At 42.0% G+C, this 27,713-nt stretch overlaps 2 protein-coding genes and 1 long non-coding RNA gene across 5 annotated transcripts in view; all 3 read left to right on the top strand.

Annotated features, from left to right (window-relative positions):
- The first annotated feature begins 302 nt into the window (after positions 1-302).
- Positions 303-7,888, top strand: MSMO1 (methylsterol monooxygenase 1). 3 transcript variants are annotated; one of them, XM_080591801.1, is made up of 6 exons: positions 303-487; positions 1,039-1,348; positions 2,407-2,555; positions 3,390-3,516; positions 5,253-5,407; positions 6,891-7,888. In XM_080591801.1, exons 2-6 carry the CDS (start codon positions 1,094-1,096, stop codon positions 7,093-7,095), a joined length of 891 nt encoding a protein of 296 aa, XP_080447927.1. In that variant the 5' UTR covers positions 303-487; positions 1,039-1,093; the 3' UTR covers positions 7,096-7,888. The 3 variants fall into 3 exon arrangements, with proteins under 3 accessions (XP_080447927.1, XP_080447926.1, XP_080447928.1); XM_080591800.1 differs by having other exon boundaries at positions 424-542; XM_080591802.1 differs by having other exon boundaries at positions 439-524.
- Positions 7,889-15,389: 7,501 nt separating this feature from the next.
- CPE (carboxypeptidase E) overlaps positions 15,390-27,713 on the top strand; it is a 59,051-nt gene continuing 46,727 nt past the window's right edge. Inside the window, exon 1 of the mRNA XM_080591754.1 lies at positions 15,390-15,813. Coding sequence (XP_080447880.1) covers positions 15,537-15,813 — 277 coding nt within the window. The 5' untranslated portion in view covers positions 15,390-15,536. The remainder of the gene's footprint in view (positions 15,814-27,713) is intronic.
- On the top strand, positions 15,824-20,920 carry LOC308195041. The gene is made up of 2 exons (XR_013951179.1): positions 15,824-20,520; positions 20,748-20,920. It is a non-coding gene; the product is annotated as an uncharacterized lncRNA (long non-coding RNA).

Here is a 27,713-nt window from a genome sequence, read left to right as displayed (position 1 = left end):
CCCCTGCATTGCTCTGCGGGGCGTGGGGGAGGCTCCGAGCCCCGCCCGTGCCCCGCGGCCTCCCCGCAGCGGCACCAGGGGCCCAGCGGCCTCCCCTCGGCCTCCCTTGGCGCTGCCTCCCCAGGCGCCATTACAGAGGGGGCGGGGCCTGACACGAAGGGGCGTGGCCTCTCCTGCCCCGCCCCGCCCCTCCCGCCTCTGCGCAGCAGCGGGCCCCGTCTCCTCCCCATCACGTCGTTGACGTCACCCGCCGTCCCCCCCGCCTCATTGGCTGCGCGCCGCGGTCTCACTATCCTCACTCCACGCCTTCAGCCAATCGCTGCCCGCGCGCGGCGGCCGCCTCCCGTGCCTCCTCACGCCTGACTCTCCGCCGCTGCCGCCGGCCAGCCAATGGGCGCCGCGCCGGGGGTTACCCCGCGGCCAATGGGCGGGCGCGCTTGAGGAGCCGGCGGGCGCGGCGCTTGTTATTGCTGCCGGAGGCACCGAGGTGAGGGGCTAGGGGGCTGCGGGACCGAGGGACCCAGGTTCGAGTCCCGCGGCGGGTGAGCGGGGCCGCTGCGGGGGAGTGCGGCGCGGGGCCGCGGCTGGGTCTGAGTCGGGGCCTCGGGTGGGCGGCGGAGGGCGCCGGGGGCCGGGCACCGCATGCGGGGATCCCGCTGGGGTGGGTGGGTGGGTGGCAGGGAGCCCCGTGCCTGCAGCCTGGGGCCAGCCGCCATGCCGGGGTTGCCCGGGATAACGTTATTTGTGAGCCTCGTCTGGACCTCTCGTTGCTGCTGTAGTACAGTATTTAATTAAATGTGACTTACTATGGGTGACAACAACGAAAATGTGTCTTCATTCTTTGCTTAAGTCTCAAAGTCTGAGGGACAGTCGCCTCCCAAACTGACCTCAACCTTGGTTCGCTTACACCATTCTCTAGAAATAACATCGGCCTTTCCCCTCCCCTCCCTGCTGTTACCCTCAAGGTGATTAACAACTGAGGTAGCAATTTTTCCGAAGGTTAACTGCTATCTGTTCCTTTCTCCTCAAAATTTTCAGGTTGCTCGCCGACAGCTGTGGAGGAAGGGTGACTGTGATGGTCTGTGCCTGAGCAATGGCAACAAACGACAGCGTTAACATCTTGAACTCTGCCTATCTGGCGGTGGAATACATAGACTCTTTCCTGCCCGACAACCCCCTGCAGCAGCCGTTTAAAAATGCTTGGAACTACATGCTGGACAACTACACCAAGTTCCAGATTGCGACCTGGGGGTCGCTTATAGTTCATGAAGCTTCGTACTTCTTGCTATGCGTACCCGGATTTGTCTTTCAGTTTATACCGTACATGCAAAAGTATAAAATTCAACAGGTGAGACAGGGTTGTGATGTTGACGTTGCCTGATTTGTCATGGAACGTGTAAAGTAGGACACAGGGCTGCAGTTAGCTTCCAGTTTATGTGAACGCATTTGTCTCTATCACTATGGGCAACCTGGAAATGAGAGAGAAAAATTACGCCGTTTGTGAGGAGATGAACATAAGGAGATTTGGAGAAGCAAAGGAGTTTTTTTTAGGGAGGGTGATTGGTCCATTGTGGTGGTATAGAGAGAACAAGGTCTGTCACTCTGTGTGGTTACCAAGTTAAATTTTCTACAAGTAAATTCAACAGGGGAAGGTACAGTGGGATTGCAATATCTGTTGGTAGAGATGAGCCTTGGTATTTTGAAGGAATTGTATGTTGTGCTTATTTGCTAGCAAGTGTTCCTTTTGAAATATGTCAGTGCACATGTTCATGATTTTGAAGTATTTTAATGATGGAGAAAGTCTAGAACAGACTGCACGCTCTTAATTGGGTTTTGCTTATTAATGAGAAGCAAAGGCGCATCTGGCATCTAAAGGTGATTGTCTTCCCCAGGTTCTTTGTAATATTAATTGGAAAGGAAATAATACCCGTTCCTGAAATTACTGTGATAATTGGTAAAACGTCTCCCTGCAAAAACTGTTTTTTCAAGACAGGGTATTTCTTCACAAGCTTTTATCTTCAACTCATCTGTGTATTCTTTAAGCTATGGAAAAACTCTGTGTGGCGTGAAGAAGAATAGTTAACATATATTTGTGTTAAATTGTTGAATCTGAAATGTTCTTCCTAACTACAAATACTGAACTAACAAAAACAATTTGAGGTGACTGGCGAAGACAGCTTCTGGTAATAGAAACTTTTTACAAGAAGCTAGCTTAGAAAAATGAGAGCCTTCGATGAAACTGAATGTAATCCCATGTAATTTGTATTACCTGCGTTAATGTGTGTCATGAAGGACCTGCTACTCACCTGTTAAGGTGAAATGAAACTGCCTCTGAAATAATTTTTGCAGCACGTCAGTTATGCGCAATAGAAGCGCCTAACACAACTGATCGTTTTCTCTTCTTAGGATAAACCAGAAACATGGGAAAAACAGTGGAAGTGTTTCAAAACGCTCCTCTTCAATCACTTTTTCATTCAACTTCCTCTAATTTGTGGCACCTATTACTTCACAGAGTATTTTAACATTCCATATGAATGGGAACAGATGCCTAGATGGTAGGTAGATATTTCACTTATGTTCATGCTGAATGGGGAGTACAGTTATATATTTAACAAATACTGTGTGAAAAAGTTGATGATGCTAACGTAACTTTTTTGGCTAACAGACTGTGTTTGCTAATCACTCCACAGGCTTATCTGCTGTACAGCTTAGTAGATTTTTTTTTTTTTTTTTTAAGTGGCCCCAAATTGTTCTGGTGTTTGGAGAAGAAAGGAAATTAGGAGGGAGTTTATGGAAGCAAAGGAAGGTTTATAATGGCTTGGGTTAAATATTGGACTTTTTAAAAATCTTTCTTTTTTGATTCTCAGTGGTTCCTCCTAAGTGTTTTTTTCCCCCCACCTTGTTTTATTTCACAGCAGCAGTGTATTCTTCCAGGGAGAGGAACCTGTTCCACATTCTCCTTTTTTGCCCTAAACTGTTGAGATACTTAAGAAAAGAAAAAAAAGTTATACCCTCCTTCCCCCCAGTAGTAGTTCTTTATAATAGAAGATCATCTTTCTTAGAGTTACTTTCTATCTGGTTTAGATAGCTGATATGGTTTCTATATCTAGGTCTTACACACACTATGGATTTTTGTTACCGACCGTATGTATAATATTGAAATGGCAGCTTGCTATGTTGCACGTTACCTCCAGCATGCCAACAGATGAGCTGATAGGTAGGAGGACTAACGTGTATTTTTATATAAAAAGGTAGCATCAATGCACTGTTAGTCAGTCAGAAACATACATAAACATTTCTTACCCCTATTAGTGTGTAAACTATTTCATGTTTCAAGACTGCATCTGCTAGTATATTCTGCAGCTAATACCTCTTTCTGTTTGTTAAAGGTACGTTCTGCTTGCCCAGTGTTTCGGATGTGCAGTGATTGAGGATGCGTGGCACTACTTCCTGCATAGATTGCTGCATCACAAGAGAATATACAAGTACATCCATAAAGTTCATCATGAGTTTGTAGTACGTATTTCTTGATTTTTTTTTTTTGTTTGTTTTTAGTATATGCAGACTCATACAGTTTGTTTAAAGGGCTTATGTTGCAGACTTAAGAGTTTTACATCCTTCTGACAGGGAGATTGATGTCTTTTCCTGAGCTCTTTGTCAAAACAGTCATCCATTTTGTTTCTGAAATCACCTCCTGTAAATTTATTTCATTTCATTTCTGAGAACGATAGGGTGCACTCAGTTCTTGCTGAAGTTTAGTCCTATCTGTTGAGGTGGGGGAAAGCAAGCTTTTAAAAACCTATTATAAGCCTGCTTGTTAGGGGAGGAGGAAATGGTAGGTTTCTGGCTTTGTCAGTTCTCCACCCCTTGGGCATCATTCAGAGCGCAGCAACCCTCAGAACGCTGTCCACACAGGCTGCTCCTGCACTGCCTGGGTGCCCGCATCACCCGGGCAGGGCACTTGATTTGGGGGAGGATCGTAGCTCTGGAAGCAGTGTAGGTATTCGTGTGATACTGCATTGGGAACACAGTGCTCCCAGTACAGAAATATTTGGGTGGTTCTGCATTTATCGGCATTGAAGCTGACAGTGAGCACAAGGTAATGAGCCGTGCTTGACTGGAGGTGGCACTGTGCTGAGCTTACACGGTGTAGGTAATACCTAGTTAATACCTCTCTGTTTCGGTGGCACTGTTTCTGGAGTACAGGGCTCGGTGCTGCTGTTTGCCTAGAGCTGTGTTTCAGCACGTAAGCTGTACCGTGCTTGAGGTAAACTGCAGGCTGCTGTGTCTGGGGTGCTTTGTACAGGCTGCTCATAGTAAAGAAGTTTGGTATGGATTTGTGCATGCAGACGTGTCCGTGTACATACGTCTGCTGCAGCAGCTACTGTTCTCCTCTTTCTCTTGGCAGCCCCTCAGGTTTCTAGCAGGAGCAGCTTCTGGCCGGTGTTCTTGTGTATCCAGCAGTTCCTACAGAAGCGATCTGTAGGCTGATGGCTGTTTCACTAAAAAACTTTCCCTGATAATAAAAGCTGATTACTTCTAAACCATCCTTAAGCCACTTGGTGGACTTTATTTTTTTTTTCTTCCAATAGCCTAATGTTGAAGGTGTAACTTTCGCTTTTTTTTTTTTAATTATCTTTCTATAACAGTTCCACTGTTGAAAACTCTCTGTGGAATTTCTTTCCTGGTAAATCAAATATAGGAATGGCTGGTGTATATATATAAAAAAAAGTTTTTTAGATTTCATAATAGCATTTTCTATGATAAGAGTTTATTTAAAAGAATTTTTTTTAAATTTTTTTATATTTTAAATAACCTTCCAAGTGAATCCTGATGCTGAGAGTATTTTGGCTCCCTTCTGCTTTGTTCTGCTTCCAAGACTGGATGTATAGCAAAGCTGATGGGAGCTTGCCAAACACTTCAGTATTCCTGAAATAACTCTTTGGCCTGGGGTTGTGATAAGCCTAAACAAAAGCTTTTGACTTTAATAGTGAAGTGCTTGGAATTGCTACCGTTGGAATCGAAGTCATTACGAACTTGGAATACTGCTCTCCTGGTTTGCCAAGGAGGAGCTGAGCACTCGGGTTAAGGCCTGTGCTCAATCAGACCACGTCCTTTTCCCACAGCATTATTCTGCTTTTCCTTCTGGAGTCCTGCGGGGAAGGGGAGAGTACCACAGAATGGTGATGCTGATTTGGGGGTGTAGAAAATTGAAAATGGTGACAGTTTTCCTGTCTGTTATCTTTTTGTAGTCTCCTTTTGGAATGCAAGCAGAATATGCACATCCTCTGGAAACGCTTATCCTCGGAACTGGCTTTTTCATTGGAATTGTTGTTTTCTGCAACCATGTGATTCTTCTCTGGGCATGGGTAATATGCCGCTTGATGGAAACCATTGATGTACACAGGTGAAATCCTCATTGCTTTTTAAATAGTTTTACTTTTCCCTATGTCTGTCTTAAGATTAACTGTCTCTGTCATGGAGCTTTACTGTTTGTTTTGTACTGAAATGCCTTTATGCATCGTACAAAGAATAACAGTCTGAACAGTTATACTGTCTTCTATTTTTGAGGTAGTATTGTCTGCAAATCTTGTTGATTAAAAGAGTACTACAGACCATTAGTTAGATCATCCTGAGGAGGGTTTCAGGAGTTAGGTGTCTTATTAGGCTGTCTGGCTCTAGATGTTTGGTGTATAGTTGGTTGATCTTAGGCATATTAGAATGTCAAAAATCAATTACAGAACATGATGCTTCAGCCAAGAGCTTTTTAGTGCTTTGTCGCTGGATAAGAGAAACTTCAGGGTATACAACTGACCATCTTAAAAGTAAAAAAAAAACAACTCCTTTTATTTCTTTATGGTAGATGTGAAGGACAAGACTACTCATCTGTGTAGTAAAATAGACCTCTTTCAAATTTGGCTCCAAAATGGTAATGCAAATCCAAGAAGGCTTAGTTGGGTTAATCTGCAAATGAATGACCTTTTCTTTTTTGTGTCCAAGGGAAAGAGGTCACTTTTGAAATGTTAGCATCACACTTGACCTTGTGCCTGTAAATACATTATGAAGCATATAGTGTCGTATTGTAAGCTGTGTCAAGTGTTTTTGTGGAACATGAGCTAATAACTGGCTCACTGTACAAATCATTGCCAATTTAGGGGTCTGTTGGGCAGAGTGAGAAGTGTATGTTGTGACATACGAAATTAACGCGTGCAGAGTATGAGTCTTTGACAATTATAATGGTGGTTTGTTGTACATATGAGGTGTTCATAACAAATTGCCTCGTGCTCTCCCCACTAGGTGGTGGTAAGATGCTTTCCATTACTCCTAAGCAAGACCTGAAATCCCTGTAAAGCAAACTCTTCTGGTTTTAATATTATTTTAATTTTGTATTTTGAGTTTTAAACACTTGAAGAACTTGCAGTAAGCAGAAAATGATTAAGAACAGGAATACTACAACTGTAGATGATTTGAGCTGCTGTTTGATGAGCAGATGAGCTGATTGGTGTTTATAGCTTGCTGTCACTAAGATTTTGGTTTCTGTTCTGCTTTCCTAACATCACTCTTGAGCCAGTTAAATCCACTAAGCCAGCGGGAAGTCAGTCACTGATCTCCTAGGTGTCTTGGTTAGATTTTTTGTGTTGCTTAGAAAGCTGAGCTAAAAAGGTCACTGAGTGCCAAAGCTGTTGTGGGATAGTTAACAGAAGCATTTGCCTAAGATGGGTGGGGATTTTGTTTTCCTGTTGAGCTAGTGTTCAAGTGATTGCTTTAGGACTTCATAAAATAAAAATTCTTTGATATTCTAAAAAGGACAAGTTAGTGTCTGTATTATGTGGTTTATATCTGGGAAGAATCCTTACTATAACTGCCTTTTTTTTTTCTCCCCTCCACAGTGGCTATGATGTTCCACTGAACCCTCTTCATTTGGTGCCTTTCTATGCTGGGGCCCGTTTTCATGATTTCCATCACATGAACTTTATTGGCAATTATGCTTCAACCTTCACGTGGTGGGACAGAATCTTTGGCACAGACTCTCAATTCATTGCCTATAAAGAAAAAGAGAAGAAGCAGCAGCTCATGACAAAGAAGGCTAACTAAAAATCCAGTGTAAAAATTCTGATGCTAATACTGGTAGTCAACTTTTGCTTTTCTTTGAAGCAAAATAGTGATCGGGTATTAAGCAGAAATCATGTTCCTTGGCTACTAAGTGGTAGGGAAAAAAATGCTAATTAAATTGCAGTATCTTCCTAATGGGAATGCTTTCTATTTTATATGTAAGTACTGCATATATTTTAACTACAGATTTAAAGAAGATGCAAAAAAAACTGAGATGACTCGTGTCTGTCCGTTTTTTTTGCAAAAATTATTCAATTTTATCTTTAAAGTTGCCCACTTTGGTTCCAGGTAGAACTGTACACATACTCTGAAATTGAACTTAATTTTTTAAAATATAGATACTTAAATTTGTAATATCAAATAGAACGTTAACTGGTATCAGCACTGTATTTAAATATTGGGTCCAATTTGCTTTAAACCAAAACATCTGTTAATAAGAAGCTTGGACAGGCCATTTGCACACTGGATAATGCGAACTGTATATACGAGAATACCTATCAAGACGTGAGTTAGCAGACATTCCTGATCTAGACTTACTGTTTTTTTTTTAGATTACAAATAAAAAGAATAGAAGTTTTTATTTGAACAAACTGTTTTTGCTGCTCTCTGAAGTTGCTCTGTCAGTGTACTTAGCATTTACATTACATTCTTTTCTGTGTTGTAATTTGCTGAACTGACTTGTTGCTATATTTGCACTTGTGACTGATGAAATAAATGTGGTTTGGTTTGATACGTGTATTATACTTCTCATGTTAATAAAAACTGGTGAAGAACACGTAGGATATAGTGTTTTACTTTGTTGATCTCTCTAATAAGGAAGCATTATTTCTATCGTCTAAATAGTTTACAGGTAGAACTTGTACGGAGACAGCAATAAGAAATGGAAACAGAGCATCTTGTAAGATCTGCTGGTTTGTGTTTTGAGGGACTTGAATACTTGGACCTATTCAGTGTAGCCACAACTTCTGGGACAAGTGCATTTTCAAATTAAGCTATAGCTTTCACAAACCAGTATCTTAACATCTACTACTCGAGTTGCACTAGTAACAGAAACAGTATTCTAATATTGTTGAATCTATTCTGTAAACGTGTCTGTTGCACAGGAAACAATGGTGGAAGCATTTAAGAAGGGCTTAAAGCCTTATAAACATCTTGCACTTTGTATTTTAATGTCTGATGCTTTTCAGATTTCAAATGTCATTTCATTTACTCTATAACTTCTTTAGAGATGCTTGCAGGTTTTTTTCCATGCTCAAGACCACCTGAATCTTGATGCTGCCTCACATACAGTCTGCTGTAATCCTGTAAAGTTGTTAAAACCATAGAAGTGCAGATCAGATCAGGCTTCTAACAAAAAAAAAAAAGAAATGTTAATGATATTCAAACAGTGATTGAAATAATACTTGAGGTGTAGGAGTAGTTCAGATTACTCTTCTGGATGTTGTGCTGTGGAACCTTTTACTAAAAAACATGCAACCTTTTACTTCTGTCTCTATCCCTGCTGAAATATGTTGTTCTCCCTTTCTCCCCTTTCCTCTGAAAGAAAGCAAAAATACTTGGCTGTGGCAGGTGAGTGGAAGTTGAAAACCCAGTATTGTTCAGTTTTTAGCACAGACCTAAGACTTCCTGAATCCATATGCACTACCAGCCTGAAATCTCCATGGTGGAAGCAACCTCTTTAATCCAGTTTCAAAGACTGCCTTTATCCCCTTTGTCAACTCCCACTCTCATCCTGCAGCTGCAGCTATGCTTAGCCTTACTGTATTGAACTCCTAGCCTAAAAATACAAGGAGCTCTCAGTGCTTCAGATTTTCCTTGTATACGTGATTCTATTCATTGATTCTTAGCCCATTGGTCGGTGCCTGTACATACGCTGTCACATTATGTATGACTATGAGCCAATTGCTTAAATACTCCAGTAAAGTTACTTGTAAAAGCTTGTCTCATCAACTGTTGGAGAGCTCAATCACAGCAGTAAAAATTTGTGATGATAAGTGAAGTTGTAATGTAAATTCCATTCCTCAAAAAGTTCTAAGAGTAATGAAAGCATCAGTAACATTACTTATACAATCTCTTTAGGTTTGGCCAGCGTATGTCTTGTTTTTGTTTGTTTTGTTTTGTTTTTCATGAGTGGGATCCCTATTTTTCTCTGACACCCATTGATAGGTTATATTTTGGATTATTTTAAGCATATGATTACTTGGATTCTCTTTCCTTAACAAATTCCTAGAGAACTATGCAACTTGTGTTTTAAAAAAAAAATCATTGGAAAAAATGTGCTTACTGGACCTCTCTCAACACAGGAATTTGCACTCAAAAACCACGGGTGTGTTTTGCTGCAGGACTCAAATAGGCTTGCATTCTCCCTCTACCACCACACCTTTTCATATGCAGAACCTTTCTTGTATTTAGTACTGAACATGACGCTCGCCAGTAAATGAACTCATTTATCTTTTGTGCATTATCAAGAATGGTGTTAGGTAATCAAATTTTTGAGGGTGTAGGCCTTTATTTAATAAGAATTTGCTGATTTTTTTTTCCCCTGCATATGTAGTGTGGGAGACTAGTATGTGCAGTTCTGAAAACTAACAGTTTGTGCAGTAGGAAAAAAAACTGAAGCAACATACAGGGAACAGTTTTTGGCTCTTCACAAGGCTTGACAAAGCCTTACACAATCTGTTGTCTCCTTTATCCTCTTTAGCAAGGAGACAGATTTAACTCTTAAAAGTGATAGCAAAGGGGAATAAGCAGGGTAGCAACGTTTTTCAAAACCTAATCTTTTCATGGAAGTCCAGCTTGGTTTAAGTAAGGTTCATCTGTGAGAAGTAACAGCTTGTACTGTCCTCTGGGCTGTGATAAATAATTGATTTCTCTGAGAGTGATGAGAAGTAACTGCTTGGTTTTTGGAAACTTAGAGAGAAGAAACTGTTAAAATTGGGACTGCACAACAATAAACTCCCTTTGGCTGCTGATAGGAGTAAGGTAGCTTACATTATGCTACAGCACATCTTGCCATAAGGTACGATATTTGTAAATGTTAGATTTCATTTTCCTCACCTGGTTTGTAATTAATAACTGCTGAGTGTTTCAAGATGATTGAAAAGCAAAATGTGATATATTTATAGAATTTTAACATTCATTTATATTGAAAAACGGTATCAGTGAAATCTCCATGTTGGCTACAGCTATTTATTGCTAACTATAGCATTAGATATTATTATAGTTATTAGATATTATAGTTATTAGATAGATGTTATATAGTTATTAGTTATTATAGTCCATTGTCTCCAAAGCTCAGTCCCATTGCTGCTTCCTCTCTCCCTGCCAGTTTTAGCCTACTGGTAAACCGTAGCTACTGAAGCCTGTAACTGGCAGGCCCAGGAAAGAGGCAACTCCTTGCCATTGGCTCTTGCTGTGGTTTTCTGTCCTTGAGGGTAATAAACACACTTATCAAATTGCTTTTCAATTGTATTTTTCGTCAACTAACCAAGTTACATCACGTCCTTCTCAGCGAGATGTTTCCTTTATTTCTCACATCGCTTCTGTGGCTTTGTCTCTGAGTTTTCAACACCTTGATTCCAATGTGCCTGTCAGTTCTGCTGGCAGTGGTCCTGGACCACTCTCACTAATACCACCTCGATGGTATAATTGCATCCTTCTTCTCAACCACTGGGCTTCTGTCGAAACATTCAGAGATAAAATTAGCTGTTCCACAGCACTGCGCTGGGAAGTGCAGGTGAGTTACCCACCTGTTGTGGTCTCTGTGTGCTCCTAGCAATGCCATTTGCCAGACTGCTCTGTGTTTTGTATTTCTTGTTCTGAAGTGTAATTTGCTAATTGCTGTGCTGAAATATTGCTTATTTAAATAGGCTTGACTTACCAGGTAATTTAAATCACTTTCCAGCACTACTGTATCCTTATTCCCTGTTCTGCTGACCTTGGCCATCTGTAAATTTCACCATTTTTGATTCATATTTATGTAACCACTGAATAAATTAGACCCCAGACTTGAAATACTGCTCCCTGTGGAAGAACACTCCATTAGATGATGACTCACCACTTTGGTTTTTTTTGTTGTTTGTTTTTTAACAAAGCTGACAGCCAGTTCTGAGTACCCTCAAAACGGTGCTGCATGGCAGGTTCTCTGTACTAGTGTTTGGCAGCACAGCTGTGATCTATCAGAGACAGCTCAGGACTTCTGTGGTCAAAACCTAGCATCACCCCAGGAGCAGGCTGTTGCTGTGATCCAAAATGGGGCAGTAATAAGCTACTGCCACTGGTGTAGGTATCCCCACGTATGTGTCAGATCCGTTTTGTATGAAATTCAAGTTGTGGTCTATAAAAAGGCTCAGCCCCGAATTGTTACACGTATAGCACGTTCAACTCCGTGCCCCAGCAAGCATGGTAAGCTTTTAAATAACTGATAGGGCTGAGTTCCAGTAGTATGGGTGAGTCACCTAACAGGTGGAGACACAGTAAATGAGTCAGTCTTGGAATACATAACTTGAAGGTGATTTTATTTCCTTTCCCCTCTCTGTAACTCCTACGTTTGGATTTTTAAAAATTCTTTCTATATGTGTTTACATCTGTGTTGACCTGCCTTGTATTAAGACCATTCTCAAAGTACTGCAGAAGCCATGACGTCCCATTTCTCAGCCCTGTTTTGCAGACACCCAGGAGACAGACGAGCTGAGTTGTGCAAGGCATTTGGAGGTTGGTACTAGAAGCTCCTGTCTTGAAGGCAGGCTTACCTTCAAGTGACCAGCGCTGTCAGGTATGATATGTGTATACAGCCAGCTGTCAAAGAGGTTTTGTAAAAGCTTCCTACATCTTCAGTTATCTCTACCTATTTGCCTGGTAATCAAGACTGAAATATTTTAAAAAAATGATTGGAACTGTGCTATTCCTATCATTAATGTCTTGATTCATTGAAACTCTTGGCAGCTTTTCGTTATTTGTCTTGATCTTTTAGGACATACATGTCCTGTTGCTGTTCTTACTGAATAGCTGTGCAGTGTTAATACTCTAACGAGTCTTTCAGAATTTTTTCAAGAATCCAAAATGTGATATAACTGAGTATTAGCAGATAACTCTTCTAAGAAAGAACTCATCAAAGACCAGCTAGTGGTTCAGTCTCACTCCAAACATGCTTCTCCCTTACATGTTATGAGCATCCTACTCAGTTGTATGCTAGAAAAGTCTTCTTCACGCACCCTCTTAGTTCTGTCCAAATGTAAACCAGAGGAGTTTACTGAGTATTTCCACAAAATCATTATTAACAGTATTGTTATTTAATAACATTAATAACAGTATTGTTTCCACAAAATCATTATTAACAGTATTAATAATGTAAAAATCTGATCTCCATCATAGGGTGTTTTTAGGTTTTCTGTTATTCCTAATATACTTTAAAAACTGTACACAGCTTTCTGGTTCTATTTTGGGTTTAGAAAAGAAAATAATTGCCTCAGACTTCTCATCTTGCCTCAGAAATAAAGCACAGTTGCTAAAGTCTTGTAAGTAGAACTCTGTGAGCGTGAGGAGCTTTTTTAGCACCATTTATTTATATACTTGCTGGTGAGTCATGACTTGTTGAAGAGGACATATTCAGGCAAGTCAAAAATATCTGAAAATTTGAATCACATTCACCAATTTGTTTTAGCCAACATTTAGAATGGATATGTCTATATACAGATATATATGTATATGGCAATGAAGTTTTTTCACCATTACCAAATTATTTAGGCTGCATCTGTTAATGAAATATAATCTACTATTCAGTAGGTGTCATATACAGGCATAAAGGAGAAGTAAAACTGATTTGAAACCTGCTGATTTTCTGGGCAGGGAGCCCTTGAGATCTGTTCCGTGCTCTAATGAGTATTAGTAACTTACCAAGGCCAGACCCAGGAGCCTGGTTATGAGTACAGCCTGGGAATGCCTTTGTGGTTGGAGTATTCCTCTAAGACTAAAGCAAGTGCAAAACCTTTTTCCACGCTACAAAGAAATTTGGCCATTGGCTGTGAAGATGCTCATTGTCTCTGAACTGGAAAATATGGGGAGGGGTTGGATAGAGTGGAAGACATCAATTTATTCCTCCTACTCAATTCTGTATGTGAACTCAAAATGACATATTTCATAGAATATAATGCCCTGTTCTACAAAAGAAATATATGTGCATGTGTTTTTATAAGTACTCATTCTCTGATTTGTTTGTTTTTTGAAGGGGAAGTGTTAATAAATGTGGAAATTAATGTAAACCCATTCAGGTCTAGTCGTGATACTAATTTCATGTAGTGGAATTCACTGCTTGAATAGATTAGAAGAAAAAGCTGATTTCTGAGCCCACTCCTATCTTTTAATGACATTGCATTTTGGAGGAACAAATCCAAAGGGAAGCCAATGGGAGTTGCTACACTGCACAAAGTTCTGTTTGACTGATCAGAAAGTTCTCCAGGAAATGACACTGTAAGTCTAAAATCACAGCATCAGCAGATTTATTTACTTTATGTATAAGGCATAAAGGAAAATGGCAGAGAAAAGAATATTTAGCCTGCAGCATACATAGCCCACAAAACAGATAAAGAATATAAATCTTTTGAAGGCTTTGTCAGCTACCTTTATTTGCAATTCATCTTGGAGCTTGGAGGGTGTTGCACATTTGCATGTAATTTTGAAGTGGCCTGAAGTCATAAACAAATTTGTAAGGCAATTCGTGCTGCTTGGGAGGAGAAAGTCAGAGGGATGGCTGTTCAGTGATTCTAGGTCTAGACAGAGATTGTGGAATGAGGAAACAACATACCGGGTTGTCTCTACATCCAAATCCCGCAAAACGCTTAAAGTGGGCTTGAATTTGTGTTGTCACAAACCCAGAGCTAACATGATAGAATGTGATGGGCATCTCACACAGTTTTCCAGCAATAAGAAAGGAAAGCTGAAGGCTCCAAGGACTGCTCAGAAGGTGTTTTTGTGCACAGTTGTGCTCCTGGAATTAAACTGGGCAGGGAAGTTGAACATGTTGGCTTTGAAAGATGGTAAGGACTGGGTGAGGTGATTTTTGGTTCTTGCTATGAAGATACACATCGAAAAACCCGGGGCTGACAGTCAGGACACTGAAACATACTGAGTGCATATGAATATACACATTTAGATATTCAAGTATTTATATATCGTAATTGCATTTTCAGGTGTGAGTTTCAGATGCTGGCTGAGTTTCCAAGCTGGTATCGCCAAGTGGCCGTGCAGATGTTCTCCTAGAAACATTATTTCCATTATCCTCTTGGTTGTAACTAGACAACCCGTAATTCAGGAAAATATCCATAGGGTCAAAAAGGATTATTACCAAAACTGCCTGAGAATGGATTCAGTGGAAAAGGATGTTACACAGGCTCACCCATTTAAGTTAGAAGATGGGGGTAAAAGAGGTGTCAAACTGGGGACGAGGTTCGCTTTGTAGAGATGGGTTGGATGTGCGATTTTCAAACTCTTCAGTATTTTGAACCTCTGAAAATTTTCAAGTGAGGCTTTGTGTCCTTTAAAAAAAATCTGCTACAGAAATTGCTCTTTAGCATTTTTCTTTTATGGGTTGTTGTTTTGGGGCAGTTTTGATGTAGTCTAAACAGCTACACTGGTAAAAGCAGGTTGAAAAAATGGGTGGTTTCTGCTGTCCTGCAGCATCAGAGCTCAGTGGCGGTGGTGGTGGCTCTCTGTAACTACCTGAAAGGAAGGTGTGGGGAGCTGGGGGTCGGCCTCTTCTCACAGATAACTAGTGATAGGACCAGAGGGAAAGGCCACAAGTTGCGCCAGGGGAGGTTTCAGTTGGAAATGAGGAGACATTTCTTCTCAGAAAGAGCAGTCAGGCATTGGGATGGGTTGCCCATGGAGGTGGTGGAGTCACCATCCCTGGGGGTGTTCAGGGAAAGGTTGGACGTGGTGCTTGGGGACATGGTTTAGTGGGTGACATTGGTAGTAGGGGGATGGTTGGACCAGATGATCTCGGAGGTCTCTTCCAACCCTAATGATTCCGTGATTCCATTGCAAGTGGCTCCCCCAGAGCCCCATGGAGCAACCCAGGATGTCTTCTCCGTGTGAGAAGCCTCCAGCACCAGGTCGTGCCTTACCCGCGGCTTTCTGCGGTGCACCAAAGCCACCTCCAGGACCTCCGCAACCCCCCCCTGAGCCTTAACTGCCCCAAGACATGCCCCATGGTGCAGAAATGCAGTCCCTCTCTGCCCCCGAGCAGCCCGGTCAGCAGCAGGTGCCGGCGGGGCTGGGCGGCCCGCCCCCTCCTGCGGCTGCTGCGGCTCCTCCCGCCGCCCCTCCCTCCGTCTGTCTGTCCGTCCGTCCGTCCGTCCGTCCTTCCCTCCCTGCTGGGCCGGCGGGAGCCTGTGTGTGTGTGTGTGTGTGTGTGTGTGTGTGCGGGGATGGCGGCTCGGGTGCTGCTGGCTCTGTGCGGGCTGCTCGTTGCCTGCCGGGCGGCCGAGCCGGCGGGGGCGGGCGGCGCCAGCCGGCGGCGGCGGCTGAGCTCCGAGGAGGGCATCTCCTTCGAGTACCACCGCTACGCTGAGCTGCGGGAGGCGCTGGTGGCCGTGTGGCTGCAGTGCCCGGCCGTCAGCAGGATCTACACGGTGGGGCGCAGCGCCGAGGGCCGGGAGCTGCTGGTCATCGAGCTGTCCGACCGGCCCGGCGAGCATGAGCCCGGTGAGGCGGCGGCGCGGGGACGGGCAGGGGGACGGGGACATTTTGTGTGTGGGGGGGGCGCGGACCTCGGGTACTGCCACCCCCGGAGGGAAGAGCCGGGATCCTGAGCGGGGCACCTGCGGTTGTCCCCTCGCCCTTCTGTGGGTTTCGTGGCAGGCCCCGAGTGCCGGTTTTGTAGCTGGAGATGGGCTCTCCCCGGAGCGGGTCCCTGCAGCCCTCTGAGCTGGACCCAACTTTCTGCATCCTTAGGGGGTTACGTTTTTACTGACCGCTTAGGGCTGCAGGGGGGGAGTTTAGAGGTCGTTTATTGGAAGATAGAAGAGGGAGGCAGGTTAACAAAGCATCACCTTGCAATAAAAACGTGTAGGAATTGCACTGAAAGCCAAACAATTTATCTGTGGTACGTTGCCATCTCAATGCAAAGGGTGATCCCGAAGCTAAGGCTTAACCTGTCACCGCTACGTAATTTGCAAGCTAAAATGATACACGGCTCCTGTTGTAACTGAGTTACTGGCAGGGGACAGTCCGCTGCAGCTCTTTTATCTGCTGCTTCTGTCAAGCCAGCTGAAATGGGGAGAAAAGGAGCCCTGTGTGCAGTCAGAGATGGAGGCTTCTTCTCCTCCTCCTGCTGCTGCTGTCGGGGATGTGGGGAAGGGCTCGTTGCTGGGCCCAGGGAGAAGAGAATCCAGCTTTATGTCACTGAGCGATATCAAACTGCAGAAACGAACATTTCCTTTGGACCGCATCCACACATAAGCTGCGGGGAGCACGAAGGGTGTTCCGTGCTTCTTACAGTGTGCTGGGTCCTTCACAAAAGGAGGCCCGTAGATGAAAAATCCACATGTTTTAATGCCCAAATCACATGTCGGGGAGTGTGATGAGCACTGGCGATCTGTAGTGGTAGATGCCAAAGATACTGTGTGTGTGTGGTTTTCTTTTTTTTTCCCCCAGAGGATTAACCAGGATTTGAACCAGAGCATGCTCTTGTTTTATTTAAACCCCCTGTATCCTTCTGCGAGGTACGGGGCATTGCTCAGAAAAGCGGAGAGCTGCTGCAGCCTCTGTTAGCTGCAGTGGCACATGAGAGACTTGGGATCCCTTCAGGAAGGACAGACTCATGCCTAGCTAGGGCTGTGCTCCTTTGAAATAATCATAAAGGCACTGACAGCATCTGTGCTGCTCTGTTCCAGAGCCCAAACACCTCGCCATGATGCTCATGGTTGTATTAGAGGGGTTTTCTACTTAATAATGTGCCCTTTCTTCTGCTGTGCAGTAAGAGGTAGCACTGTTTGTTTTCCTGTGTGAGCTTTTTTTTAGCTGTGCATTAAAAGAAGTGGAGCCTTGTACCAGCCTTGGCAGGAGCTGTGAGGCTGCTTTTGCAGCTCTTACCTGAACAGGGGGATCCTTGCTCACTGTGAGGAGCCATGCTGGATTCCTGGGGCAGAATAGGAATATTTTGTGTGATTAAAGCTTCCAGGATAAGGACCCATCTGATTTATCATCATCTGTTATTAAAAAATGATCAGAAGATTCATAGACACAGGCATGCATATAGATTTTTTTTTTTCTTTTTTCATGACAGGTTAAGGAGTTGTTATTCCTGAGCATAACCTGTTCCTACAAGATAGGATATATGTCACAAGGTTTATTTTTAAATAAATATCTGTGTAAATGAGATACAACTTACTGGTTTATGATCTGTAGAGTGCTTGTGCATCTGTAAGCCAGGTGAGTATGCAGGGATGATACCAGAACTATCCGGTGAGCCGCCATGAAAAAACACACAAAAAATGTTTCTGCTCACTTAGTGAGCAAGTTGATGACAAAATAAATCCGCGAAGTGTCAGCAGAGCATCAATAAAGATGCTTTATACTGAGTAAAGAGGCTTTGCACTGAGTAAATCAAATCCAGCACATGCATGCATGCATTACACAAGCACACATATGTTATGCCCGTGCAGTGTTGTGTGAGTTCATTCGGTCACACATGGACGTAAGAATCAACTTCTGTTTTAGAATATCAGCTATTTTTCAAAATAGATTAGTAATACTTGTGCAATATTGAGAACAAATTCAGGAGAGAAATAGAAAAAAATTAGAAACATATAGAGCGACTGGAAGAAATCTTTGATAAGCAACCAGAGTGAATCATTAAGGCCTCATCTTTTGCTGGAATAAATATACACTGGGAGGATTTTTTATTTTATTTTTTTTCTGAAGACCTGATACTACATTAGAAACCGGAGCAACTCCATATGAGCAAGTCTGATTTCTTCCATAAGCATTTACAAGTATCTTGGCAAATCTTTGAAATACAGATCAGTTACTTGGAGGGTCAGAGTTGCTGAACTTTTCCCAGAGACATGCTAAATGTCAAAAGTGGGAGAGTGCTGAAAGTTTCTGATCCTACGTTAAATGCTAGGAGAATGTGTCGTCTTCTCTGCAGATGTGAGTACTTCGCTACTCATGTTTCCGTTTTGGTTCATGCCACAGAGAGTTTGTTCTAGTATTCTGCGTTTTTTTTTTTTTTTTTTTTTTTGTGGCAATAGTTTCTTTAGGCTGATGGAAAAGAAAGTATTGAATAAGGAGAAGTAAAACCTGGAAATGAGGATGTCTGATGTCTGAACTTTACCAAACAGTTCTACACTGAGGAAGCTGTGCCTTGCAGAAAGTTAAGGCAAAACAAGATGTGAATGAGCCTATATCGGTGATTAGGTGTAAAAGGTGTTATATGGCCTGAGACTCAAAGCGATCAAAACATTTTGGAGAGGTTTTGATTAAGTGAGAAAATATTATTTGGTCCCTGTGCTTGCTAAAAATTGGCAAAGTTGACAGAAGACAGCAGAGGGCAAGGCGAGATAAAGCGAGGAGAAAGATGATGGGAAACTGATGATGAACCAAAGGAAAACAGAGAACAGTTGACAGTAAAGCACAGGTTATTTCTAGGACAAAGGAAATAATGTTTTGCCTTAATTGCTGTGCAGGTACGACTACCTGCAAGTATAGCAAATAGACACTTGCTTTGGATATCTGATGTTCTGTTGAAAAGACACTAAGTAGATGCTGATCTCTCAAGGCTTTTTTATGACTATAAATAAGATCATTTTGGGCATAAGTTTGTATTCTTTAATAGCAGTGAAATATATTTAGAATCGATTAATGCTGAAAGCAGTTCCTCCACCATTAATGTTCAGCCACTTGTTTAGGCGTGCTGCCACTTCTGACCCATTTGTACCATTGATTTTGGTGGCACAGGATCAGTCCTCTCCATTACTGCTTCCCTTCTACCTGCTGAAAATGAGACATCTGAGATTCTTAATTTTTTGTTCTTTACCTGAAGAAGTTGCAACTAAAAATTTATCTCAATTTCTAATTTGTTTAAAAAGCAAGCAAAGATTTTTATATATATTTTTTCAGTGTTGTAGTTTTGTTAGAAATTCTGCAAGTAAAGATTATTAATTGACTGGTTATGTGTGGTATAGATACATGCCCTAAACATTTCTTTTGCATCAAATGGAGAGAAGAGAGGATGGATGAAAATACAGGCTTTGTGACAACAAAATGATCGGCAAATTTGTGGCATCTTCATCAAATTATTCGTGCTGGAGAAAAGCACACGGGAAATCCTGAGAATGTTGGCACTTCAAACACAATGTTTCGTAGTTTGTCAAGCCAGCCTGTAGTTCAGAGGAGTTTTTCAATTTTAATGATACTGCTGTTCGTCTTTCACCTCACAAGCGTCTGTGAAAGTGGGATGAGGTGTGAGCACGCCGTGTGTGAGGTGGGTGAAGGACGCCTTTGCCTGGCTGCGGGACCCTGTGGGTGTGATGGCGGCGGGCTGTGGGCATCCTCGCCAGGCCTAGTCCGGCCACCTCAACCTCTGGCACCACCGCTCTGTACAAGACCCTGCTTAGCACAACAGGGAGGTGGGCTGGGTTGGTCACTGGTGGCACAGAGCCAAAATAAGCTGCTTGGCTTTTGAAATCCTGTGGTGTCCCCCTGCTCCTGTGCTGGCCCCACAGAGGAGCCCAGTGTTGGGGTCTTATGTGCCTCTGCCCCAGCCTTGCCCCGCAAGGTCAGCAAGCACTGGAGCCAGTTCCTCCTGCAAAAATGTAATTAAAGTCTGCCTGAAAGAGAAGTGAAAACCACGTGTCTGCTGTGTATAAATGAGTGGGGAAATCCAAGATCTGTCTGATAATACAAAAACCGTACCTAGGTCTTATTTCTGTCATTGAAGCACTCCTGCACTCAGCTGTGGTATCAGCCATCTGGGGTAACACTTGCTGGGACAAGAATTTGTGGTAAGTAAACCTGACAAATACATGGTGGGGAGAGTGTTGTTCACAATGTTTGTATTTCAGTGTTGAACAGAAGCCCGTATAATATTTAATTTTTTAAAAAATGATTTTGGCAGTTTAAGATTGCTACGAGCAGTGTTGCTTTTTTTTTTGGAAAAAAAATAGAAAACCAGCAGCAGCAAGGAGGCACAGCCGCACAGGAGGGTGCTGTGGTTTCGGCACAGCGTGGGCAGGATCCTGCTGTGCTCCTGGAGCACTGTGGGGACACCACTCAGTGTCACCTTCGGACCTGATGGGCTGCTCCTCTGCAGCTGGGTGCACTCTGCGCTGGGGTGGGCAGCAAGACATGGTAGCGGTGGTGAAGTTAGGAAGCACGCTGCTCGTCTCTGGGTTACGGTGATGTCGTCAGGTGATGCTGCTCTAATTTTGTCACTTACAGTTAATTGCACTTGACTTTGTAAAGCTTCTTTTCCTTACTCTTGGAATTTGCACATAAAAATCTTGTGAGCTATTTGATAGCTTGCATTAATGGGGTTATGTTATGTCCCGCACAAAGTCTACCTATTGCGTAGGTAGCCTTCTGCATTTGGATTTTGTTTCTTTTGTGCATCAGGAAACAGTTTCTTTCCATCACAGGGGATAAGCTACCTACTCACCTGGGAGTGGTCGAGGGCAAAGTGGAGGCTGGCTGCACGTCACTCAGGCTGCAGGAGGCTGAGAGGCTGGAATTAACTTTCCCATGAAGTTACAGAGAATTTCAAATTTACTTGTCAGCACACAATTTTTCAAAAATAAAAAGATTTTCTTCCTTAAATAATGTGTTCTCGTTATTTCTGGATTCATCGTGTCTTCCTATCTTGATTTTAATGCTCATTTAAATATAGAGAGGTACAGAATACCCGGAGAAAAATATTGTTGCTCACAAAACGGGTGCAAATAAAGGAGAGGTTGGCACATTTATAGATCACATTTGCAGCTAATTGGTAATGCCATTCACGTTGCCATTGAAGTGGATGGAAATTCACAGTAAGCGTGGTTAGGCAGCTGTGCTAGACAGTGTCTGCAGTGTTTCCTAGAGATTTAATACCCTTTCTCCAAATTGCTTCACTGGCTGAGGTATTTCATGTCTTCCATTTTTGTCAGATTGTTTAAAAAGGGTGAAGAGAGGCTATGTGTTACCTGCAGAAGCACTATAGATCCCAGCTACTGCATCTAAAAAGTTTCTCTTTTATTTTCTGGAATAACAAAAAGGTCAAATGATCTGTAGTGAAAAAGGCTATAATCACAAGGGGCATAGCATGACTCCACAGAAGGCAGCTATTTTATTTTTCAGGTTTAAAATTAGTCTGGGAGTGTAGAGCATTCTGAGTTGGTTGGTCTGACTCAGACTGGTTTTGACAATCCTACTCCTTTTGAAAGTGCTGATTACTTTGACTCAATTTCTTTTGAAGAGAATTTATTCTTCCCTCCCACACGTAAAGAATGCCATAGCAGTTCCCAACGAAAATAGGAGGTGAGCCTGTTCTGTTGTTGCCTGAGTTAAATGGATGTTTTATTCTGGTGAAATTAATGTCAACTCCAGAGAACTAGTGAGGAGTATATGCAGCACAGTGATTTCCAAAGATTTTGTGAGATGTTTTGTTAAATACATAAATTGTAATCGTGGGGTGTTTCAAAAAGGGACTTTGCTATTATATTGATTCTTAATTTACTCTATTCAGGGTAAACTATTTATTTTTCTGTAATTTAGAGATCAATATTTCAAACCTTTAAATTACACTGAGGGCAAAAAGTGCAAAACAGGTCTTCCTATTTCATAAAAGCACATTTTTTGGCTGTAACAGTGGAGCTGCCATTAGGTTCATGCAACAGGTTAGCATTAAATCTAATTTAGAATTAGTTCTGTGTTCATTCTACCTAAGTTTTGTCTTTCAAATGGGGTACAAGCCTACATGCTGTACATTCATATTCATACAATAATCTTTCTTTGCTGGTTAGTAGGTAGACCTGTTAGTTGGGCTGCAGTGCCCAAACTGACATGCCCTGAACATCTCTCTTCTCCAGTGACTGCGAGAGCTGCTGACATTGGGCAGGCTTTTTACTCAGAAATGTGTGCAAGAGCTTGTTGGAAAGACCTGATGAATACCAGCCTCCATGTTTCATCATCTAAAAATTCTTGTTTTGTTGTATATGCTTGCTTTGAAAAAAAATAGCTGTTTATGAACCCTACGTGATCTTTTCTCAGCAGATTAATTCGAATTGTTAAGTCCCCATAGCTATTTTATTCATATTCCTCCATGTCATATGTCACATTTATATTTTCTTTTTAAACAAAAGTCTTATATGAGTATTACCACAGACTTGTGCTTATTTTTTCATTCAGTTTGGAGGGAAATTGGAAAGGGTTGTAGCTGAGTCCTCTTAAAATTTAGTGGAATTAAGGAAAAGTGAAAATTGGAGTGTGTACTTCAAGACTCCTGGGTAGGTAGTTAAAATGATGGGTAGAGGTTTGAGCAGTGGAGTTGCATTTATTTGGAGGTAAGTTGCAAATCAAAAGCCAGGGTTCACTGAAGTCAGTGGGATCAGGATGGCTGGCAGCTTGCTTTCTGGTATGCTGAGGCTAAATGAAGACACCAAAAGCCTTTGCAGTTAAAAGGCTGAAAAAAAAATCTTACCAGGATAATGGTAGCAGGGATAGCTGTTCCTTACATGGAGCCGTTTCGTACTGTGAATGTGAGCTGCCCGATGTACAACCAAAGGTGCTGCCCTGGCTGCAGCCTGCCTGCAGCGAGAATAGCCATCGTGTGCCATTTTAAATGCTTACACTTCCACGTGGATCTGCCTCAAAGCCAAGGGCGTTGTTTGGTTAGATGGGACATGTGGCTGTGTGGCCAGGATTTAACAAACTGTTTTCTTGGCAAAGTCATCCTAGCCGACATGCCGATTTAATGATCCAGGAGATTTTTATGGTATCTGGAAAGCGTGACCCTGACCTTTGCCATATTGGCTCTCCAAACAAAAGAGAAATCGTGCAGTGCTTTGCTATGAGAAAATCTGCTTAGAAACAGAGAAAGCAAAAAAGGCAGTGAAGTATTTCAAAGATAAAACTTTTTGCATAGTTGTCGTCACTCTACTAGATAGATGAATAACAAATATGTTTTGTTATTGCATATTTTCCCCCTGAGATTTCTAGCTGCAAGACATATCATTTGAATGTCCTCCCACTTCTGCATCCCAAAAGGGGGCTTTGTCATTGCCTTTCATTAGCACGTTGCTGTCCTTCAGCATTTTGAGCTGTATATTCCTTGCACATCTATCATTCAAAATTAACTTCTTTACTTACGGTAAATTGAAGGTTTTCGGATTTTGGCTACTTCTGCATTTTGCAGAAAGGAATAGGTTTTGTTTAAATTTTTGCAAAAATTGGGATGGGATGAGTCTAAGACCTAAATATATACTTCTTACCCATGTAAAAATATGTTACTTAAAAGGGAGCTTTTTGGTAAGCTTACTCTGTGTCAGATCTTCCTCTGATACAAGCTGGATGGTGCTTTAATTTCTCCTACCACCCAGCTGACGGGCATCCGTAAGTCAAACTGAAGTCGGTGGGAGTTGTACCTCTGAATCTTCATTATAAGCAGGAGGCTTGTAAATCCTAAAGCTCAAGCCTGCTTGCGTGTGTACCCTTAAAAAAGAAGGCTAAATGCAGCTTCCGTTCTGAAATAGCCATCAGTTAAGCAATGAGCGATCCAAATTTATGCTTTTCAGAATAAAATTTCTTCTTTCTTTTTTGTGACATCAGTACACAGCAGGGTGGAGAGAAAAGGGAAGCTGTGGAGTCAGGAGCTGGGCTACTCTGTGTATAATCTTTTCAAACTGACATTGTAAGAAGTTGCTTTGCAGAGAAGAAGTGGTCTTGTGATAAAGGGTGCCTGACTTCTTTTCTGGCTTTACCACATTTCTCTTGTGTTTTTGGATAAGAACATCCTCTCCTTGTGCCTCAGCTTCTCACCTACGTGACAGGGAACATCACACTCCCTTGCTTTAGGTTAGCGTGTGCCGATGCCACGTGCCCAGTACATGTGCCTGATAGATGGTGTGTGGCTCAGCATTTGATCTGCCTCCAAGACGCAGTTCCTACCTGCTTCCTCTCCTTTCTTCCAGTAGCAAGCAGCCCCAGTATTAGTGCTGGCTCAGCTATGCTAACAGGCATGTGGTGAGGAGGAGTCGAGAGCTTCTCCCCATTTACCTGCTGTGGATGTACATTTTTTTGTTGTTTAGTGACCTACCTTGATAGGGTGGTACCGATTCTCCCTTTTCTTTCAGGGCTGGCAGGGAGAGTCGCAATAGAGAGACACACATTTGCAGATATGTGTTACAGTTAGGGGGGCAAACCTGTAGTGGAAATAGTACAAATCTTTAGTGTAAATTAAATAGTACAGGTTTCTAGTGGAGAAACCTATAAATAAACAGAAATAGGATACTGCTAACAGCGGTCAATGCAAAAAGAAAAGTCTCTGATAACGTAACCCCTGAACAGAGAAGTTTAAGAGCCAACAAGCTCATCTGACTTGAAAATTGAAGAATTGTCTGAAATAGATGTAGCCATGGTGACAGAGAGGATTAGCAGCCTGAGACTGATTTCATTGGTCTGCTGCTAGCACAAGTCGCTTGTTTGAGCAGCATTAATATGTTGTCTCATGCTGCTTTATATGCTGGGACCATCTGGCATTAGTGGTATTTAAAGGTGCAGTCGTGTTATGGAAAGAGTAGGCCAACATGGTTTGATTTATGCTTGTAAGACAAGTTACAAGAGTTAAGAGGTCTTTCAAAAACAGCCCCATGCCCTAAAAATATTCTAGGAAGTCACAGCGCACAGAGGAATGAAGTGAGGCTTTGGGAAGCCACGCAGGGAATTCCTGAAGTTTGTTTTATCTTCAGTCAACACAAATTTAAAGTATGCCCTGCACAAACATGCACTTTTGCATGTTTCTTCAGGTGTGTATGTGTGGGCAGCCACCACACACTTTGCAAAACGAAGCCTATACAGCGTGGAGCTGCTTGGGAGCTACAGCTCCAATACCTTGAACAAGCATGAGATCGTATAGCTCATCAGGTTGTGTATTAAGGAGGAAAAGTATCTCAGAGAGTTAAAGGAACAAAACAAAGCTGACCAAACAGATCCCCTCTAAGATACTTTCGAGTCTGCGCTTTCAAGAAACGGTCTATTTCAGTTTTCTTTCAGTTTTGCTATATACTATTAAAAATATATTTCTTATCAAAGTATTTGATAAGAAAAAGAGTTTTGTAGAGGCTAAGATAAGATAACCTTATCTTTGATCTATTTATAGTTGTGAGTCTTCATCTCCTTTCCTTAATGCGACTGTAGAGTGGGCGTTATCTTCCAAAGGAGCTTATGCCACAGTGCTGACGTTGCACAGATGCTTGTGAATTTCACTTCTTTCCTTCTTTCTTTCTTTTTCTTTTTTCTTTTTTTTTTCTCTCTTTTTTTTTTTTCTACTTGTTATCATGATGCTTATTTATTCTCAAGATTTTTCCCCAGACAGAGATGGATTGTTAAAGAGTGACCGGACAGAAAGTGTTCCCATCAGAGCTTCCGAGTTCCATGTCTGTGCTAAGCAACATAACAATGCTTAAATGCATAAAAATGGAGGGAAAATTAGCCAGAGACCTTGTTCTCCTGTACAGACTTAAAACTAAGTTGAAATCAAAGTTAAATCTTGTTAATAAATGCTCTGAAAGCATACGACTGGAAGCATTTTTACATTCTCAAATACTGACATTTTGTAGTTACAGATGAAAATGGTGCTAACAGCTACGTAACACCTGTCCGCAGATATTGATGTGATATCCATTGGATCATGGTGGTAGGTGCACTGTGTAACACAAAAATAAAATAAAAAACAAAGGACTTGGGATCTATTTCAAAAACCCTTAGGTTTTAAGGCTTTATTCTGGAGCTCTAATGCCAACATAAATTCTTCCTATGATTTCACTTCAAATGCAAGACCCAAGAAACACACATCTGTGGATGTTCAAGCTCCTTTAAATAGCTTTACAATTATTATATTTCATGCCTAATGTTTTTACAGCTTAGTCCTGTTTTCACTCTGTCAGAAAGAGTATAGGGCACGTAACAAATGCTAAGTAACTTATCTCCCAAGCCCCAGTTCCTTGTTTATAAGTCAGTTCAATCCCTGTTTTTTTATTTCTAAGTCAGCCGTTGACTTGTGTCCGAGCCAAAGCTTGGGTGCAGTTTTGGGGAGCAGCTCACCCCAAGACCCACCTCACTGTGACATGGTCAGGACAGCTACAGGACTGCGTGTTGCTTTGATTCCTGCACAGGCTTCCAGTGCCACCTCATCGTGGCTGACAACTTCATGTGCCATCTGTGTACATCCACAGCACAACCAAGGTATGCCACGCATTTTTGCAGTGTTGTGACATTAAAATGAGCCTGAGGGGCTGTGACACAGCCCTCACGTGATTTCAGGCACTTTGAACTAAATAAACTTACAAATAATTGCTTCATAAAGACACATGGTGGGGCCATCTAGCTTTGTCCAACCATGGAGGTGATTGAAAGGCCCCTGTTCAGTGAGGGCATAAGGCACCCACGCCACTGGGTGTAAGGGCTCGGCTGGGTGCCATTAGCAATATAAGCATGGCCATCATTGCTCATTTCCAATTTTAAAATCAGAAGTTACAGTTTCTTGAAAATCATTTGTACTTAAAAGCGTAATTTCTGAGGCTATCTGTTTTGGCCAGGTGCTACATCATTCCTTCTCAGTATTTGGTTTGTTTCAGTTCTCCAGATACTGAAGTTTAACATATTAATATTTGTAATCTGGGAATGGACTCTTATTTTATTTTCTTTTTTCTTTTTTCCCCCCATTCCATTCATTTCAAAGAATGGAATGCCATTTCCATTCCTGCTACATTGCCACAGCACTTAAAGTAGCCTACCGCAGTTGATTAAACCACTCACAAGTTATTTCAGTGCAAGGAAAGATGATAGAATTGAGAAACAATAAGATCTAAAATAGTGGTAGTGTCACTAACAGTAAGTATATTGAGTTGCAAAGTGCAATGACTTGGGCTGTCTGAAATTGAAATAATTGCAAGTAGGCTGTCAGTCTCTGTAGTGTCCAACACAATTCTTTAGATTTACTGTTAATGTGAGGTGGGATCAACATACATGAATTTCTCATATATTTTATCATCTATTTTATTGGTAGCCCTGAAAACTAAGGTGTTTTTGAAATAACCAGCCAGAAATGGCTAATGACAAGTTCTTACCACAATACCTTTGCAATAGATCTATAGATCCATTTTAACAACGTATTTTCTATATCCAGTGGATTACTTATTAATTAATATCTTTCCATACTATGGGGACAATATCAGAAACCTGTATTTAGAAACTGCTGAATTATCAAAAGGTGAAATGTCTCCTGTACAAAGAATCGATCAAAGCCTCCAGCAATACTCTTTTAAAATGTAAACAGAGCTGCTATCAGATTTGTGCTTCCTATGCGTTGTCCTAGGGAAATTGCACCTTTGGAGAGTATTCCAGTGCTA

This window comes from Anser brachyrhynchus, assembly GCF_964034855.1.
Source record: "Anser brachyrhynchus genome assembly, chromosome: 4".
NCBI lineage: Eukaryota > Metazoa > Chordata > Aves > Anseriformes > Anatidae > Anser > Anser brachyrhynchus.
This window is presented reverse-complemented; position numbering and strand designations above follow the sequence as displayed.